A 19975-nucleotide genomic window follows, 5' to 3' on the forward strand; every position below is an offset into this window, starting at 1 on the left:
GAAAAAATGAAGATTTTGAACAGGAACATATAATAGGCAAGGAGGTATTTTGTATTTCATTTAACATACCTCTTGTTTTTTATAATTTCCTAATTTTATTTTTTTTTTTTTTTGAATTTCTATAGAAAAAAATGGAGATTTTGAACAGGAACATAGAATAGGCAAGGAGGTATTTTGTATTTTATTTAACATACCTCTTTTCTTTTGTAATTTCCTAATTTTTTTTTTTTTTTCTTGAAATTCTATAGAAAAAATGGAGATTTTGAACAGGAACATAGAATAGGCGAGGAGGTATTTTGTATTTTATTTAACATACCTCTTTTCTTTTATAATTTCCTCATTTTATTTATTTTTTTTTTGAAATTCTATAGAAAAAATTAAGATTTTGAACAGGAACATATAATAGGCAAGGAGGTATTTTGTATTTTATTTAACATACCTCTTCTATTTTATAATTTCCTAATTTTATTTGTTTTTTTTTTTGCATTTCATAGAAAAAATAAAGATTTTGAACAGGAACATATAATAAACAAGGAGGTATTTTGCATTTTATTTAACATACCTCTTTTCTTTTATAATTTCCTAATTTTATTATTTTTTTTTTTTTGAATTTCTATAGAAAAAATGGAGATTTTGAACAGGAACATAGAATAGGCAAGGAGGTATTTTGTATTTTATTTAACATACCTCTTTTATTTTATAATTTCCTAATTTTATTTATTTTTTTTTTTGAAATTCGATAGAAAAAATGAAGATTTTGAACAGGAACACAGAATAGGCAAGGAGGTATTTTGTATTTTATTTAACATACTTCTTCTATTCTATAATTTCCTAATTTTATTTATTTCTTTTTTAAATTTCTATAGAAAAAATGAAGATTTTGAACAGGAACATAGAATTGGCAAGGAGGTATTTTGTATTTTATTTAACATACCTCTTGTCTTTTATAATTTCCTAATTATTTTTTTTTTTTTTGAAATTCTATAGAAAAATTGGAGATTTTGAACAGGAACATAGAATAGGCAAGGAGGTATTTTGTATTTTATTTATCATACCTCTTTTCTTTTATAATTTCCTAATTTTGTATATTTTTTTTTTTTGAATTTCATAGAAAAAATAAAGATTTTGAACAGGAACATATAATAGGCAAGGAGGTATTTTGTATTTTATTTAACATACCTCTTCTATTTTATAATTTCCTAATTTTATTTGTTTTTTTTTTTGAATTTCATAGAAAAAATAAAGATTTTGAACAGGAACATATAATAAGCAAGGAGGTATTTTGCATTTTATTTAACAGACCTCTTTTCTTTTATAATTTCCTAATTTTATTATTTTTTTTTTTTTGAATTTCTATAGAAAGAATGGAGATTTCGAACAGGAACATAGAATAGGCGAGGAGGTATTTTGTATTTTATTTAACATACCTCTTCTATTTTATAATTTCCTAATTTTATTTGTTTTTTTTTTTTGAATTTCTATAGAAAAAATGGAGATTTTGAACAGGAACATAGAATAGGCAAGGAGGTATTTTGTATTTTATTTAACATACCTCTTTTCTTTTATAATTTCCTAATTTTTTTTTTTTTTCTTGAAATTCTATAGAAAAAATGGAGATTTTGAACAGGAACATAGAATAGGCAAGAAGGTATTTGGTATTTTATTTAACATACCTCTTTTATTTTATAATTTCTTAATTTTATATATTTTTTTTTTTGAAATTCGATAGAAAAAATGAAGATTTTGAACAGGAACACAGAATAGGCAAGGAGGTATTTTGTATTTTATTTAACATACTTCTTCTATTTTATAATTTCCTAATTTTATTTATTTCTTTTTTAAATTTCTATAGAAAAAATGAAGATTTTGAACAGGAACATAGAATTGGCAAGGAGGTATTTTGTATTTTATTTAACATACCTCTTGTCTTTTATAATTTCCTAATTATTTTTTTTTTTTTTGAAATTCTATAGAAAAATTGGAGATTTTGAACAGGAACATAGAATAGGCAAGGAGGTATTTTGTATTTTATTTAACATACCTCTTTTCTTTTATAATTTCCTAATTTTGTATTTTTTTTTTTTTGAATTTCATAGAAAAAATAAAGATTTTGAACAGGAACATATAATAGGCAAGGAGGTATTTTGTATTTCATTTAACATACCTCTTCTATTTTATAATTTCCTAATTTTATTATTTTTTTTTTTTTGAATTTCTATAGAAAAAATGGAGATTTTGAACAGGAACATAGAATAGGCGAGGAGGTATTTTGTATTTTATTTAACATACCTCTTTTCTTTTATAATTTCCTAATTTTTTTTTTTTTTCTTGAAATTCTATAGAAAAAATGGAGATTTTGAACAGGAACATAGAATAGGCAAGAAGGTATTTGGTATTTTATTTAACATACCTCTTTTATTTTATAATTTCCTAATTTTATTTATTTTTTTTTTTGAAATTCGATAGAAAAAATGAAGATTTTGAACAGGAACACAGAATAGGCAAGGAGGTATTTTGTATTTTATTTAACATACTTCTTCTATTTTATAATTTCCTAATTTTATTTATTTCTTTTTTAAATTTCTATAGAAAAAATGAAGATTTTGAACAGGAACATAGAATTGGCAAGGAGGTATTTTGTATTTTATTTAACATACCTCTTGTCTTTTATAATTTCCTAATTATTTTTTTTTTTTTTGAAATTCTATAGAAAAATTGGAGATTTTGAACAGGAACATAGAATAGGCAAGGAGGTATTTTGTATTTTATTTATCATACCTCTTTTCTTTTATAATTTCCTAATTTTGTATATTTTTTTTTTTTGAATTTCATAGAAAAAATAAAGATTTTGAACAGGAACATAGAATAGGCAAGAAGGTATTTGGTATTTTATTTAACATACCTCTTTTATTTTATAATTTCCTAATTTTATTTATTTTTTTTTTTGAAATTCGATAGAAAAAATGAAGATTTTGAACAGGAACACAGAATAGGCAAGGAGGTATTTTGTATTTTATTTAACATACTTCTTCTATTTTATAATTTCCTAATTTTATTTATTTCTTTTTTAAATTTCTATAGAAAAAATGAAGATTTTGAACAGGAACATAGAATAGGCAAGGAGGTATTTTGCATTTTATTTAACAGACCTCTTTTCTTTTATAATTTCCTAATTTTATTATTTTTTTTTTTTTGAATTTCTATAGAAAAAATGGAGATTTTGAACAGGAACATATAATAAGTAAGGAGGTATTTTGCATTTTATTTAACATACCTCTTTTATTTTATAATTTCCTAATTTTATTTATTTTTTTTTTGAATTTCTATAGAAAAAATGGAGATTTCGAACAGGAACATAGAATAGGCGAGGAGGTATTTTGTATTTTATTTAACATACCTCTTTTCTTTTATAATTTCCTCATTTTATTTATTTTTTTTTTGAAATTCTATAGAAAAAATTAAGATTTTGAACAGGAACATATAATAGGCAAGGAGGTATTTTGTATTTTATTTAACATACCTCTTGTCTTTTATAATTTCCTAATTTTATTTTTATATTTTTTTGAAATTCTATAGAAAAAATGGAGATTTTGAACAGGAACATAGAATAGGCAAGGAGGTATTTTGTATTTTATTTATCATACCTCTTTTCATTTATAATTTCTTAATTTTGTAATTTTTTTTTTTTTTTTGAATTTCATAGAAAAAATAAAGATTTTGAACAGGAACATATAATAAGTAAGGAGGTATTTTTCATTTTATTTAACATACCTCTTTTATTTTATAATTTCCTAATTTTATTTATTTTTTTTTTAAATTTCTATAGAAAAAATAAAGATTTTGAACAGGAACATATAATAGGCAAGGAGGTATTTTGTATTTTATTTAACATACCTCTTTTCTTTTATAATTTCCTAATTTTATTTATTTTTTTTTTTTAATTTTTATAGAAAAAATAAAGATTTTGAACAGGAACATAGAATGGGCAAGGAGGTATTTCGTATTTTATTTAACATACCTTTTTTCTTTTATAATTTTCTAATTTTATTTAACTATTTTCAAAATTTCCATGGAAAAAATGAAGATTCTTACCAGGAACATAGAACAGGCAAAGAGGTATTTTGTATTTTATTTGACATACCTCTTTTTTTTATAATTCTATTATTTTCTCAATTTTTTAAAAAATTTTCGAACGTTTTTCGACAAAATCGTAAGTTCGTCACCGAACATAGCATGATCAATGAGTTATTTGGCGATTCCTAAAAGTAAATGATTTTTAAATTTGCTCAGTTTAAGACTTGAACGGATAACAGCAATTTTTTTTCTAAATTTTATTTACCAGACATGTAGAAGGTTGGTAGTATTGATTGTTGAATGTCCGGTTTATGTTGTGATGAATGAATTATTTCTTGTTCAATAACTGGCCACCAATCATTCTGTTTTGAGCTCACTGTCGTACTAACAATATTCATTGGTGCTAATAAAACATTTTGTTGATTACTAGGTGTTGTCATTGTCGTTACAATATCTTCTGCATAACAATTACATTGAAATAATATCACTAACGTAATAAACATGATTCTGTATATAAACATTTTTTCTATATATTTTTTTATAGTTATTGTATCAAGTTAGTTGAATCAAGACTGATGTGACAGTCTCTATCAAAACGTTCATTCTAAGCAAATGCTACCTTCTCATTTCGATGCACTGGTTAATTCGTTTCGCTCGAAGCAGTACACCCTCAATCATATCCTATCTCAAATATGTTGTTTGTAATTTCGTTGCAAGATTATCATTTGGTTCGTTGGCTCGAAAAAAAATTTAATTTATATTTAATTTATCTTTTTTTGTGTCTACAACCGTTACATTATTTAAACGAGAATATGATTCGTCTAAAACAAAATCATATCTACTTAAGTAAAATGACTAACAAAAATAACACCAATTGTCGTTAAATGTAACTAACTTGCTTTTTTGTTTACCAAAAATGCTTCTGTAATTATTTCTGACACGTCGTCAGAAGATAGAACGGTTTCAAAAATTTATTCCTCATTGGACTATTATTATAATTATTAAAGGCTATTGTGAAAAATTATTTATTGTCATAATAGAATACATATACTTTTTTTTTTAATTTTTTTCTCTTATCATACACTTCTAATTCAGTACAGTTCAAATTAATTCAAAGTGACACCATTGATAAAAAAGACGAATACAATAAATGAAATAAAAAGTTAAAATAGATAAAAAAGAGTGTTGATGGAGGTAAACAAAGAGCCAAAAAACCCAGGGTAAGAGAAGGATGATTTTAGTTGGGTGTTGCTATGGCAATATTTTACCCAGGGGAAACTACGTCCGTCTAGAGCATCAGCAAAAGGGATTGAATTCACATAACACCATGCAAAGTAATTTTAGAGCAAAGCCTAGGCTCATGCTTCATATCTAATGTTTAATATCTACACTTTAATCATCGGGATATAATATTTCCTCATTAAATATTCAAATAAAATCCTTAAAAAATTTTCGAGTTTAAAAAAAACAAAACTTTAATTTTTATTTATAAACAAATAGATCATCTAATACATAGAACTTCTAAAAAATATTTTTAAAAAATTAGATTTAGAAAATATAATTATAATATTTAATAAAAATAATATTTTCATGTAAAATTTGTTGTATTATAAAAATAAAAATACTTATGGGTAATTGGGGTCATATCGATGTATCACTAATCGAGAGCAAATACATGACATAAAAAAAAATAAAATATATATATAGAAAAAATAACTTTTACATTTTGTTTTTTCTCAATATGTTATTTTTATGAATTTTTTATTTATATATAAAATGCTCAATATTTTTTATAATTACATTTTAAAATTATTGATGTATTTGCGTAGGTTTTTTTTTTTTTTTTTTAGTTATTCAATAATAACTTTTTTCGATTTTATTTTATCTACGCACTTTATGTAGCCATAAAAATAATAAATCAATAAATAAATAATAACTTTTTTATCATTACGAAATAAATAATTTATAAACCTAAGATTTCTAAACAAAAATTTAAAATAAATAACAATGACCATTGTAAGCTTGTATTGCTTCACTCCGCCGGAATTTAATTATAATTACAGTCACTTACCAATTTTATAGCTCTAATTTATTATAATAAATCAGCAATAATCTTAAGTTTATATAAATTAAATTCATGCGTACAACTGAACATATAATTTTGACTGACAAGAAAAAATAACCATATGTCTGATCGATAAGTGACCATTACTACTTGTCATCAATATATTAACTCAAAACTTAGAGTTTATATTAATATATTTTTCATTGTCACATAGTACTATTGAAATGTTTCAAAATTCAGTTGACATTTAATTGACATTTAAAATGTTTTAATAAAGTAAAAATATAATCGAATAAAATTAAAAATATAAAAAAAAAAAAACTGAGAGTCAATAAAAAAATTGAAGCTTAATTATCGGATGTCAAATAATATCATATGTTATTTTGATATTTTAAAATAAAAAATAATCATTAATACCAGTTATATAAGTTTGGCAGACGTGCGTCAACAAAATTTTTTAGTCTGACTATAATTAAAGATTTTTTTTACTGCTTGACAGTACCATCAATACTTTTATTTAAATAGAAAACAAAATCCCTTTTTTTTTTTTTTTTTCTAATATTTTAAACAGTTTGCCGTCTATGAAATCTTTTATTGAAATAAAAATTCAAAATGACTTTTATTTATTACTCTTTTAATCAAATATTTCGAGAGATAACAGACAAGTATCGACAAAATGTACTCGTGTCGACAAAATACTCAATGCAGGTCAACCTATTCAATGCATATCAGTGGCATCGTTTATTTTACATATATATATTCAACAACGTCACAATTTTCCCACGAGAATGATTATATATAGAAAACACCAAGCTTCAATATACGACCCCATTTATGTCACATCACTGCATCCCTATCCATCATAACTTTAATTTGTCTGACGCTCTACTTTACACTCTCACATATCCTTTAAATTAAAATTTTTTGTTCAATTAATTTGTAATGTGTTAAAATTAGAATAACATTTCAATCTTAATTGAATAATTATTCAATTATATTATTAATAATTCTATGTCATTATTCAAAATAATGAATGTCTTATAATTTAATTTCTGTTAATTACAGAAACAGAAGGATTATTATATGTTCAACACGACATATGCAAATTGAAAAAAAAAAAATAACATGAATACATGATTTGTGTGCGACATTGATCCTTCTGTTCTTCAACCGACAATTAGTTCTCAACATTCCATCACATCCACTTGACAAATCTCCTGTGTATTCAAATGCATTTGACGCTGCAAATCTATATATATGTATAGACATGTCAACGAGAGATTAAATAAGGGATGAAAAAGATATAAAGATATATATATGAACTCGAATGACCTCATAATCAGTAAGTTGTCAAATTTTGTAAAATAAAATATATATATTTGTAACAAATAAATGATATTGATATAGATATAAAAACGAGACTTGATTGTTATTATTTCAACTCAAATAACAACCGATAAAAGTATCAATAAATAAAACAAAACACGATAAGAAATAAATAATAGAAATAAAAAAAAATTTAACATGGAAGATCTCTGTATTTATTTGATACTGTATTTGTATTTTTCATTTTATTTTCTCTGAAGGAAAAAAAAAAACCAAGTTGATCCCGACCGGCTCTTACTTATACGTACATCATCCTTTTTTTTGACCACTCATTTTTCATCTTTGCTCAACTATATTTATGTCTCAACTCTATATATACAGTTTCTTTTTGTTCGTCTTTAGTTTTTTTTTTCCTTTTTTTTGCGCCCTTCATTTCCTTCATTTATTTATTTTATTTTTTTTTATTCTTGTCGCGCCACCCCCGACAATCGACGTTCGCCGTTTGCGTTTATCGAACGATTGCGCGCGCATAAAATTCAAAGGGGCGTACAAACCAACAATCTTTTTACGAAGGAAGAGGGTGAAAGGTATTTTATAACTCTTAAGAGATAAACGCGAGTGTGCCATCCAACGAGTTAGACACTTGTGTCTTGACCATTCTGGTCATAATTTTATCCCTCATACCACTCGGGGTAACTATACATTGTTTGTGATATCTCATAATTTGTTGCATAAACTCGCATATTTATATATATTTTTTATTTAGTGAAAAATATTATCAACAAAAAAAAAATCTTCAAAATACAGTGTTACTTTTGGTGATTTAAAAAAAAAAAAATTTATATACTTCCTGACAAAGAATTTTCTAAATTAATATACGAGTATACTTTTAGTGGTTTTTTATTATTTAATTTCATATTCATCGGCTAACTTCAAAGTGGTATTTATTGAAGAAAAGGTTGCTCCTTTTTTAGTGTTAAAAGAATTGAAGAAAGTGTTGGACAAATACGCAAAAAATTTTCTAAGGAGTAAACAGTGACACGCGTGTCATCAAATCATGATTAAGCTTTTGTAAAAGAAAAAAAAAATCTAACTTTGATAACTTTAAGAAAGTATAATCATAGATTAGTATTTAGAAAATTTTTAATAAAAATAGAAAAAAAAAAAAATATATTACGCAATCACTGGTGTATTGGAATTTTGAGTAGCGGTGCATCCTCGTCATAGTAGTAAAGAGGAAAGCATCGATCGTTCGCCATTTTGCCAACAACTACCGCAGCACAGTCGCACCCAGTAGTAGCAGTGTTAAAAAAAGCTCTGTAAAAATAAAAATCATAAATTAAATAACAAAAACAAAATAATTAATCATCTAAAATAATAGTAACATAAATAAACAATAGCTTTTATTAGATTCTATTAATCCAAGTGATAATAAAATTCCACCTTGTGATTCAAAAAAAAGAAAATTGAATAATAAAAACAATTTAATGCGATCATCGTGTTGTAAGGTCGCCGGACTTTAGTATGTATTGATCGCAAGCGCGCGCCATATTTAGTCGCGGCGGCGCTTATCACAGTACTCTGGGTAATTTAAGAAGAAAAAGACAATTTAAAAGACGAGCCCAAATAACAAAATATATAAAAACTATATTATCAAAAAAATATATATATATTTAAATATATATTTGCCGAAAAAACAACAAGTGTTTTAATATTCAAAAAATATAAATAAACAACTTGATATAACATAATTGCAAGTACAGAAACAGAAACAGAAAAAAAAAAAGAGTCAAAGCAATAAAAAAGAAAGAGAGTGTGAGAGAAAAGAAAGACAAACAGTTTTCCAAGAGTTAAAAGAATCGTCAGGCTGGGAGGTCGTCTGAGTGAAGTTGTGGGTCCCGTCGTGGAGGAGGCCATTGAGCCAGGGGATGCAACCCTGCTGACGGGGCCCTCGAGAGAGGTCTCGATACCACGAGTACCTCCACCACCTCCACGTATATTAACAACCCCAAGTCCACCCAGACCACCTCCCCTTCCTACACCATTACAACAATTACATCAACAAAAATCACAACAACAACAACAACAAAAACAATCACATTTACATCCTCATAATCAACAACAATTAATTAAAAGTCACAGTTCTGTACAAATTCATCAAATTCAAAATTCAACAATTCAACAACATCAACATCAACAATTACATCATCAAGTTAGTGAACCTGGACAACTTCAACAACACCAACATAAACAAAACGATAAAATGGGTACTGTATTGTCATTTAGTCCACGTGATAGACGTGCATCAACAGTCTATCCACCAATTGGACATCAACAAGATTTTACGCTCAATAATTATAATTATGAACAACTAAATAATGTTAAAAATCGTGAAAATAAAAATATAACATCTGTTGTACAATCAACAACAAATAATACATCATTACAAAATAATAATATTAATATTAATAATAATGATAATGCTAAAATAATATCAGAAAAAAATGCATTGGAAAAAAATTTTAAAAAACATTCATTATTTATAAATGCATTATCATGGAAACGATTTAGTACAACTAATAATAATAAAAAAAAATTGGATAATAAAAATAAAAATATAACATTTCGTCAACCACTTGATACTATACCAAATGTTGATAAAAATAAAAATATACAAACACCACAGGTTTGTATTTCAAGATATTAATTATTCGTATTATTTGTCATTAATAAACACACTTTGTTTATTCATTTATTTACATTGTTTAAATATAAATTAAATATTTTTTTTTTCCTCCACATTATAAATGATAAACAATCACAAGTAGTTTAATATATGTTTTCGTGTGTTATCGTACATTGCTTATAAAATATTTGTATATTCAAAGCAACAGTACGTTCGATAAATCAATATTGCTATCAGAAATATATTTATCTATTTTAATTTTTATTATAAAAAATTAATTAAAGTATATTTAATAAATATATAAATAAAATGTTCTATTTTTTAATAATACATTCAATATATGACAAAGTTATCAAGGACTTTATTTTACATTTACACATATTTTCTCAATATTATGTGAATCGGTTTGTCCTACTTTTTAAACTTTATTATTTTACGTTTGTTTATGAATTATTTGAAAATCATTGTTATTGTTTTTTCAAACTTTTTTTTTATTTACGTATGACATTAAAAAACTTTATGACGTTTGCAGAAATATTTATCCTATTTTTGTTGGATAAATATATCATTTTTATTTTATGAATGAGTATAAAACTTTTTATTTTTAATCAAAAAATTATTAACTTCAATTTTTTATAATATTTATGTTTGATTAAATAACTATGTCGATATAACTTGTTTTGAATTTTATTTTTCAAACAAAACATTATTAGTTTTACATTTTTTTCATTTATGTCTGATCAAATATTGATTTTACTACTTGTTTCATTTTTTTTTTCTTTTTGTTTTGTAATTAAAACTTTTCGTTTTGTAATTAAAACTTTTTGTTTTATTTATATATTAATTAATTTATTTGTATTTCAGACAAAAGCACCAGTTTCAAATAACAATCATGGAACTCATAGTATAAAATGTGAAAAAATAATTGATAGATCACAGACAGTTGGTCCAAGAAAAACAGTTATTCAAGCATCAACATCTGAATTATTAAGATGTTTGGGTGTTTATTTGCATGGTAAATGTACAAGACTACGTGATTTTCAAGCTGGTGATGCTGTCATGTGGCTGAGAACTGTTGACAGAAGATTACTACTTCAAGGTTGGCAGGTGAGTCACTTTTAAACAATACGCATAGATCCCTCTTTTTTTTTTTTTTGTTTTTATTATTTTTGCAATACGATATTTCAAGTTAATCCAAACTGACCAAAGGATTCATGATGAAAAACACAATATTTCGTAATACGATATTTAATTTCATAGGGAAAATAAAAAGAGGAGTGAATGTGCAATTTCGGATTATATATCACAGGTGCAGAAAAAAGAGAATGCACTTAATTGATTTTTTTCTACGCTTCTTTTTTCGTATTTTTTAAATTCATTTCATTTTCTTTTTTTAGTTCTATTTTTTCTACGTTTTATATTAGCTTCGTATCGATAAAATATTGTCTGTAAAATTTTTTTTTTAATTTATATTTTGATAGAAAAATTAAATCTCTTTTATCTAATTTTTTTTTTTGATTTTGATGTGTCAGATATTGTGTTCAACTGTGACATTCATGTATATACTTCAATATTTGTCATGATCACATGTCAAATTTCACATGAATGTCAATTCCAATTTAAATATATATTCAAATTTAAAAAAAAAAAAATACATAACTGCGAATATATTTGAATATAAAATTGAAAAATTGTAAAAATAAATAATAAAAAGTAATTAAAAGTTTTCAATTTTATGAATATAAATTACTGATATAAATTTTTATTTGAAAAAAAAAAAAAAAAAAAAATTGAGTATTATAATTTAAAAAATTCAAAATGGCAAAATTTTTTGTTATTTTTTTTGTAAAAATTTATTGATTCGGTGTATATAGTTATTATTTGGGGATTGTAGAAGGTTGTATGTTTAATATGTCTGGACTGAAATTGAGGGTTGATGTGCAGCAATGTGAACTGGACGGGGGTGGGCCACGTGCACACCGAGAAGGGTGTCGGTATGACGACAGAACGAATGAATAAATATAAATATACAAGAAGAGTGAAAGAACTGAAAATACAGCAGCCTTGCAAAAAATATATATATGGAAGAATAAATCCGAGGGTTGTAAAACATATGTTTAAAAAAATTCTAGATTATTTTTTTTTTATTATTTTTATCTTTAAATTAAAAAATAAATAACAAAAAAAAAATACCACTCATGGAAATTATCTAAAAACAATTTAAATAAAGAATTTTAATCAACAAAAATTCATGCTTACAATTTAACTAAAAAGTTTTGCTAAAATCCATTATAATTAAAACAAAAAACAAGCATTCTCATTTAATCAAAAAATACAAAGTATACTTATTAAATTTTATTTCTAATTATTTAGTTTGTTTTTTTTTTGTTTGTTGAAGTTAATTAAATAGTTATTTAATTATAAAAACTTAATAAAAATATAACTAAATTGGGTAAACTAAATTGGAGGTTTTAATAGTCCAGAAGTGAGATTAATTTTATGCTTGGATAATAAAAAAATATAAATATATATTATGTTTTTATTGAGGGCATCGATCCTCCCTATGGGTCACTAAAAGACCTCGTTATCAATAACCTCCTCTTGTCCAACACGTTAAACACAAACAAGTACATGTAACATAGAAAAATAAAAAAAAATATATTATCCAAGGGATGACGTTCCAAGAGACAATCAGAGAGTTAACAAAGATGAGTCACAAGAATAGTGTGAGAGAATGAAAAAAAAATAGACAGTTAATGATGATGAAGAAGAACAGTGTACGTCAACATTGTTGTCATTCTAGTAAACGCACAACGAAGCAAATAACTTTTTTCAAAAATCAGGTCGCACGATCCAATTCACTAATGACACCAAGAACCAGCATATTATTATTTTCATTATTTTTTTATTTATTATTTTTTTTTATTCAAGCGAAAGAAGTACGCTTGGACGACAAAACAATGTTGATAAAATACTCAAGGGGAATAAATATGATAATAATAAATTATAAGAGGCAAAAAATATATTTGTCCATTGACGCTTGAAATAATAATGGGAACAATAATATAGAAATAATATTAAAAAAATTACATGGAAAATATATCAAGTCAACTATTGTTTTTGAAAATAAATAATTTTATAAATATTAAATATATATTTTCAATATATAAATATATTTTTAAAATGATTAAAATTAATTGAGTAATATATATATTTGATGATGTTGCTAATGAAGTATTGGTTAACTTAACTACGTGATAATTAAGGGATAAATATTTTGATGATGATTAATATAATTAATTTTGCAACATGGTAGATAGCTGATTCGATCAAAAATTAGGACACTGATATTGAGTAAATTAATGTACACGCTGAGAGATAATTGATAAAGTCACTCAGTTAATTTATAAATAATATTTAATATATATTAAAAAAATGTTTATAATAAAGGATTTTTAAATTTTTTCTTTGTTGCAGGATGTGGCATTTATAAATCCAGCAAATGTTGTATTTGTTTATATGCTAGTGCGTGAATTAGTTGATGGTGAAGAAGCATCTGAGCGTGAATTACAAGCAACAGTATTAACATGTTTATATTTAAGCTACAGTTATATGGGAAATGAAATAAGTTATCCATTAAAGCCATTTTTAGTTGAAGATAGTAAAGATAAATTTTGGGATCGTTGTTTGCTGATTGTTAATCGTCTTAGTACTAAAATGCTGAGAATCAACAGCGAGCCTGGATTCTTCACTGAAATATTCACCGAGCTCAAGGTATATGACACCCCATGGAGGCGCCCTTCACTGAACATGGGTCCATAAAATCCAAAGGGCCTGTACGTAATAATGTACCGCATAGGCGAGTAAAAAGTCCCTTACAAAAAAAAAAATATTTAAAAAATAAAAATATTTAAACAATTTTAATAAAATCCTAAATATTATTTTTATTTAAATTTGATCCTAAATTTTATTGATTAATTTATTTTTGTTATACATAATAAATAAATAGATTTAAAAAAAAAAAGAATGTTTAAAAAAATTGATACAACAATTTGCATTTTTAATAAATTGAAAAATTTTTTAAAATAAGGGCGTTTCACTCGCCTACGCAACCAAATTTACATAAATAATAAAATGTTGTTGTTTTTTCTTTTTTTTTTTTTTTTATTTTTCATGAATAAAATAAAATGAAGGCCCGCGGAACCGGAGAACGTGGGAGTCTTACTGGAAGTGGCCTCGAGCGAAGCCTCGTTGTCTCCGGAGTCGCGGTATCTACCAAGGCGGCTTGACAAAGCTACAGAGAACTCTTGGATAGAACAACAACAACAACAACAACAAAATCATGTTACCTTGAATCACTCTGACCAATCGCAACAAATAAAAGAAGAATCAACAAAATTGCAACGGCAGCATGACAAATCAGAACAATTACAACAACATTCAATGCCATCTACCTCTGGAACAACAATAATAACAACAACAAATACAATAAAATTACAACAACAAAAAACATTACTAGAACCACCAGTACGTTTGGATCAACGTCGTCAAAGTACTGGTTTATCAGGACGTTGTGCAGATTGTGGTAAAAAACGTGAAGATGCTGTATCATATACAATTGAAGATCTTGATGCTGTTGATGGTATACCACTTGAGAGTAATTTTCCAGGTCAAGTATGTACATGTGATACAACAATAATAACATCAACATCATCATCACCACGTCAATGTGGTATAACAACAAGTAGATCACATCATGATTTACGTAAATTTTGTAGTGTTGAAACAAGATGGCCTGGTAATTATTTAACACCAGATGATAATAGTGGTTTTTATGATTTAAAAATTTGTAATGATACTGAGTATCGTTGGGAACTTCATACATCACGTACTGATGTTGATTTAAATCAACGTACAAAATGTAATTGTCATGATTTATCACCTGGTGAAAAACGTCATCCAGATCGTAGTGATTTACGTAAACATCATAGTGCTGAAACTGATAAATGGTCATTAAGACCAGATCATTTAACAACACCACCATATGATTTACGTAAACATTTAAGTGATGCATCTGGTATGGCTAGAGAACTTGGACAACCAACAACAAGAACATTACAAGTACCAGAAGTTATGCCAAATCCAAAACCACGTTGTACATGTCCAAAAACAAAAACATCATTATTATCATCATCACCATCGCCAACACCATCGCCAACACCATTATCATCACCACCACTACCACTACCATTACCAGTATCAACAACAATAACAACAACATCAAATCAAATTGATAATAAACGTATGCAAAAATTTCAAGATCAAGAAAATAAAATAAATTTTTCAAAATCATTAACAACAGATGAACAGCTTAATACAGATAAATTAATAATAAATAATACTAATAATAATAAACCAGAATTAAAAAAACATGCAAGTGCTGATACAAGAGCACCAATGATAAAAAGAGAACGTGGTCGTCTTGTACAACAAAAAGCAATTGTTGGTACATCAAAAAAATGGGAACCAAAAGATGATGATAAAAAAATACAACGTTCAAAATGGGCAGGTATGACACATTTTTCATTACAAAGTGAAAAAAAAGATTTTAAACATATTGATAATAAAAGTAAAAGTTTAAAAGAAAAACAAAGATACAGTGTTAGAAGAAGTTTATCCCCTGATCCAGATCCAAGACAAATATTACGTCTTGATAGTAAAATTGTAAAACGTTTAATATCACCAGAAATAACAATAACAGCTGATGCTAAATGGGCACCATATGAAGGTTATTCACCATTACCATCAATGGGAATTAAAAAACGTGAAACTAAAAAAATAAGTGAAATTAAATGGACACCATATGATGGTTCAGCATCTGAATTAAGTATTCTTGAAGTACCTGAGGATAAAGATGATATTGATGATTATCATATAACACCAACATGTCATCCACCACCATGTGCACCAAAATTAAATGATAATTATGATGATGATGATGAAGAAGAACGTGAACGTTGGCGTTTTTTAAATCAAATATCACCATTTCCAATATATCAAGGTGCATGGAAAGATGTATCACCTGATGATACACCAAGTAAAAAAATTAAATCAAATGATAATTTAAATTTATATGAACCATCAATATGGACACCAATGGAACCACCACCAACACCAATTAAACGTAGAAAACCATCACAAATAATTGTACCACCAGTACCAGTTAAAATAACAAAAGAATCAAAAAAGAAAAAATTAAAAAATAAAACAGATAGTACACAAATTAAAGATGATATTATTAAATTTATTCCACCAACAGTTATTATAAGGTCTTCCAGTGAAGAACAAAAAAATCGACAACGACCATTATTAACAAGATCAAAAGCACTTTTAGATATACCAAGAAAAGGTATTGATGCTACAAAAAGATCACACAGTGAAGAAGTACCAAGATACAGAACAAAAGAATCACATCATGGTCCAAGTCGTGCTAAAAGTGAAGAAGCTTCTGGATATCCTTGGTGTGATGACGAAGTACGTCAGTATGTCACAACGGTCTAGGATAATTTTCTTCTAACTATTATTATTAATATCTTTTTTATTCTTCTAAACTATTACATTGAAATATACTGCCCAATTGATTATGATGAATACAGTGATCATGATTATGATGATAATTATTATTCGTAAAAAATAATAATAATAATAATATATTTAAAAAAATTTACAATATTATTTTTCGTTTCATTTTGTTACTAAAAGGTCGGTCTATAATTGAAAAAAAAAACAACTCGACATTGACTACTTAGCGGCCTACGCTAAAATTTAATAACTTAAAAAAAAAAATAAATAAAATTTGAATAAAGAATGAAAATTGAAAAAATATAAAAAAAGAAGTGAAAAAAAAAAAAAAATGCTCAGGGGCAAAATGGCAAAAGGCTTGTAGTCGAAAATGAGTACTCAAAAAAAAATTTAAATTCAGTGGTTTGAAGGGGGCTGTGTATGTGTATTGATTGGATCCAGAAATGATGGTGAGATTTAAATAAAATTGAAATAAAAAATTAAACGAAATATTAAATATTAAAAAAATAAAATAACATTGCGTAATATGTTCAATTTTTTAATGGAACATAACTTCGTAAATTATTATGCCATAATAATAATATTAATACCACATTGATGATTACCAAGTAGGATTTTAATTAATTAATTGTTAATGAATAATAATATAATAAAAAAAAACAATTCAATATGAAAAAATAATGAATAATATTGATTAGTTATATTATAACATTGTAAGTGTAATTCTTAAGTAGAACATGATTGAGAGAGAGAGTGATAAAATTTAGTAAATATTTAACGTAAGACTTTAACGCTCATTAAAAAAAATATATATAGAGTCATGAAGATGTACTCTGTTTGCGACATGAATTAATTAATCTGGAACCAAAAAATAAAAAAAAAATATATATATAAAAGTGCTGACGACGAAAACGTCTGACCGCAGACATTTTTTTTTTTTTTTTTCGTCTCGTTAAGAAGTAAATCTGTGTTATTAAAAAAAAAAAAAAAATTCATGAATTAAAATATTTAGAAAGACCAAAAAAAAAAAAAAAAAACAGTGTAAAGTACATGTGGTGAATTGATGGAGGGAATGACTTGAGTGTTTCGGAAAAATAAACCGATATCGTGATATATAAAAATTAAAAAAAAAAATGATAATGATAAATGAAATAAACGTGCAGAACCCTTGAAATACACTTTACAATTATAACATAATATTAATTAATTTTAATTTGAAAAAAAAAAAAAATTAAGAGATGAGATCACAGCCAATGTTTGTGATCGATGTGCCGGAGTGTGCAATATTAATTAGAATGACCCGATTTAGTAATAAGCCAGGTATCAAGGGTAATGCCATCATTGATATGATTAATATTTAAAAACTAAAATAAACATAAAACATATTATAAATATATAAATTTAAAGAAAAAAAAAAAAGAAAAAAAAAGTCAAAACAGCACTTTACCCGTAGGGATAAAAATTAAATCAACAAATTATTTAATTTAATGACTATTTTTTTTTTTTCAATTCATTGTCCATTAGTTATTGAGCGTGGTTCTTATATATAGAAATTAATTGAAACCGCGAAAATAATAATTAATATCGCAAATATTTATTACATTATTGAAACTGTGATGACTGCGTTTGTCTTTATTTTTTGCGTCGACTTTTTAGTACGTCTAGAATAATAATAGATACTAATAATAAAAACACAGTTATGCGAAATTAAATGCAGTTATAATTATTAAAAATAAATAAGTTAATTAAAAAAAAAAATCATATATGATTCAAACCCTTCTTGGTACATCAATGTCAACCGCAAGGTTCAAAATTGACGCGCAAGTTATTTATTTAAAAAAAACCCAATGTTATTACGCAATTTAACAAATATATAGTGAAAATCATTTTTTTTTTTTTTTTTTTTTATATATTATAAATAAATTTAATTGTATATCTTGATTATTATTTTTTCATATTTTTCATCTGAATTAATACTCGATTATTAAATTGTTGCGAAAAAAAAAAAAAAAAAAAATTTAGTATTTAAGAAAAGTTTAAAATTGACCATGTAAATTAATTGATATTATTAACAACGTCATTGATGTATATACATGTCTCAAACATGCTACGTATTGATTTTATTTATTTATTATTTTTATTTTTTTCGAGTATGTGGATGACCTTTGAATTAATTTATAAAATTCAAATATTACGAGTCATATTATTATATATAGATTTACAACCTTTTTTTAATCTAATATAATATGATTAATTTATCATTTGTTATAACTGTTTTTTAATTTATTAATTAATTTATAATATTATTATTATTTATTTAAATATTTTATTTTATTGTCAAAGTATTTTTAATATTAATCATAATTAAAATTGACAATTTGATATTATTGATTGAAAAAAAAAGAATGATTAATTTTGTTTTAATTTTATAAATAAATTTTAATTTTATGTGATCCATTTAAAACACATTGTATTTTAATCAGATAATTTATCATCATTATTCAGCATATTTATCAATAATAATTAAATACAGTTGAAAAAAAAAAAAAAATTAAATAACTAACATAGCAATGGAAAAACTTGAAAAAAAAAAAAAATGAAATAAATTAAATAAATATAATATCAATCTAGTATTCAAGTAAAATACTAGTAGATTCGTTGACATGTTACCGTCCAATAAAAAAAAGTGATTGAATATGTTATCGGATCTCTAGTTGAGTTTAAAAAAAAAAAAAAACTAGTCAAAGAAAATGTTAATGCTCCAGTACAATATACTCGTACAGAAATAATAATAATAATAAAGTGATCCCAAATAAATAAAATCTGTAATGAATGATTAATAAAATAAAAAAAATAATCTGATATTTGAAAAAAAAAATTAAATAAATAATTGATTTGGAATTTTAAAAAATAATTTAATGTTTGAGTAAATAATTTTTATCTGTATGAATATCAAAAAATAATCAAATAAAAATTGTGTTTATTTAAAAATCATCTTTTAAAATATAAGAATTTTTTTGTGATTTTTTAATTGTTATTTATATTATTATTATTATTGTTTATTTAATTTTAAATATGAAATTATTTGAATTATGAATTAGTTAAAAAAAAAAAAAGAATGCTAATGAAGCCCTACTTGCCCCAAGAGCTCCTTCCTATTGAATGATCCAGGATAGTTGAACAACATTTTAAAAAAATTTAAATTAATTAATTGATCAATAATTGATTAATTAATTAATATT

At 24.8% G+C, this 19975-nt stretch overlaps 1 protein-coding gene across 2 annotated transcripts; it reads left to right on the forward strand.

Annotated features, from left to right (window-relative positions):
- The first annotated feature begins 8051 nt into the window (after nt 1-8051).
- LOC122857157 (cyclin-dependent kinase 5 activator 1) lies at nt 8052-14456 on the forward strand. Of its 2 annotated transcripts, none has more exons than XM_044159197.1 (4): nt 8052-10151; nt 11016-11258; nt 13629-13987; nt 14345-14456. In XM_044159197.1, exons 1-3 carry the CDS (start codon nt 9729-9731, stop codon nt 13971-13973), a joined length of 1011 nt encoding a protein of 336 aa, XP_044015132.1. In that variant the 5' UTR covers nt 8052-9728; the 3' UTR covers nt 13974-13987; nt 14345-14456. The 2 variants fall into 2 exon arrangements, with proteins under 2 accessions (XP_044015132.1, XP_044015124.1); XM_044159189.1 differs by having other exon boundaries at nt 13629-13925; nt 14345-14453.
- Nucleotides 14457-19975: the final 5519 nt, after the last annotated feature.

This window comes from Aphidius gifuensis, linkage group LG1 (assembly GCF_014905175.1).
Source record: "Aphidius gifuensis isolate YNYX2018 linkage group LG1, ASM1490517v1, whole genome shotgun sequence".
Lineage (NCBI taxonomy): Eukaryota > Metazoa > Arthropoda > Insecta > Hymenoptera > Braconidae > Aphidius > Aphidius gifuensis.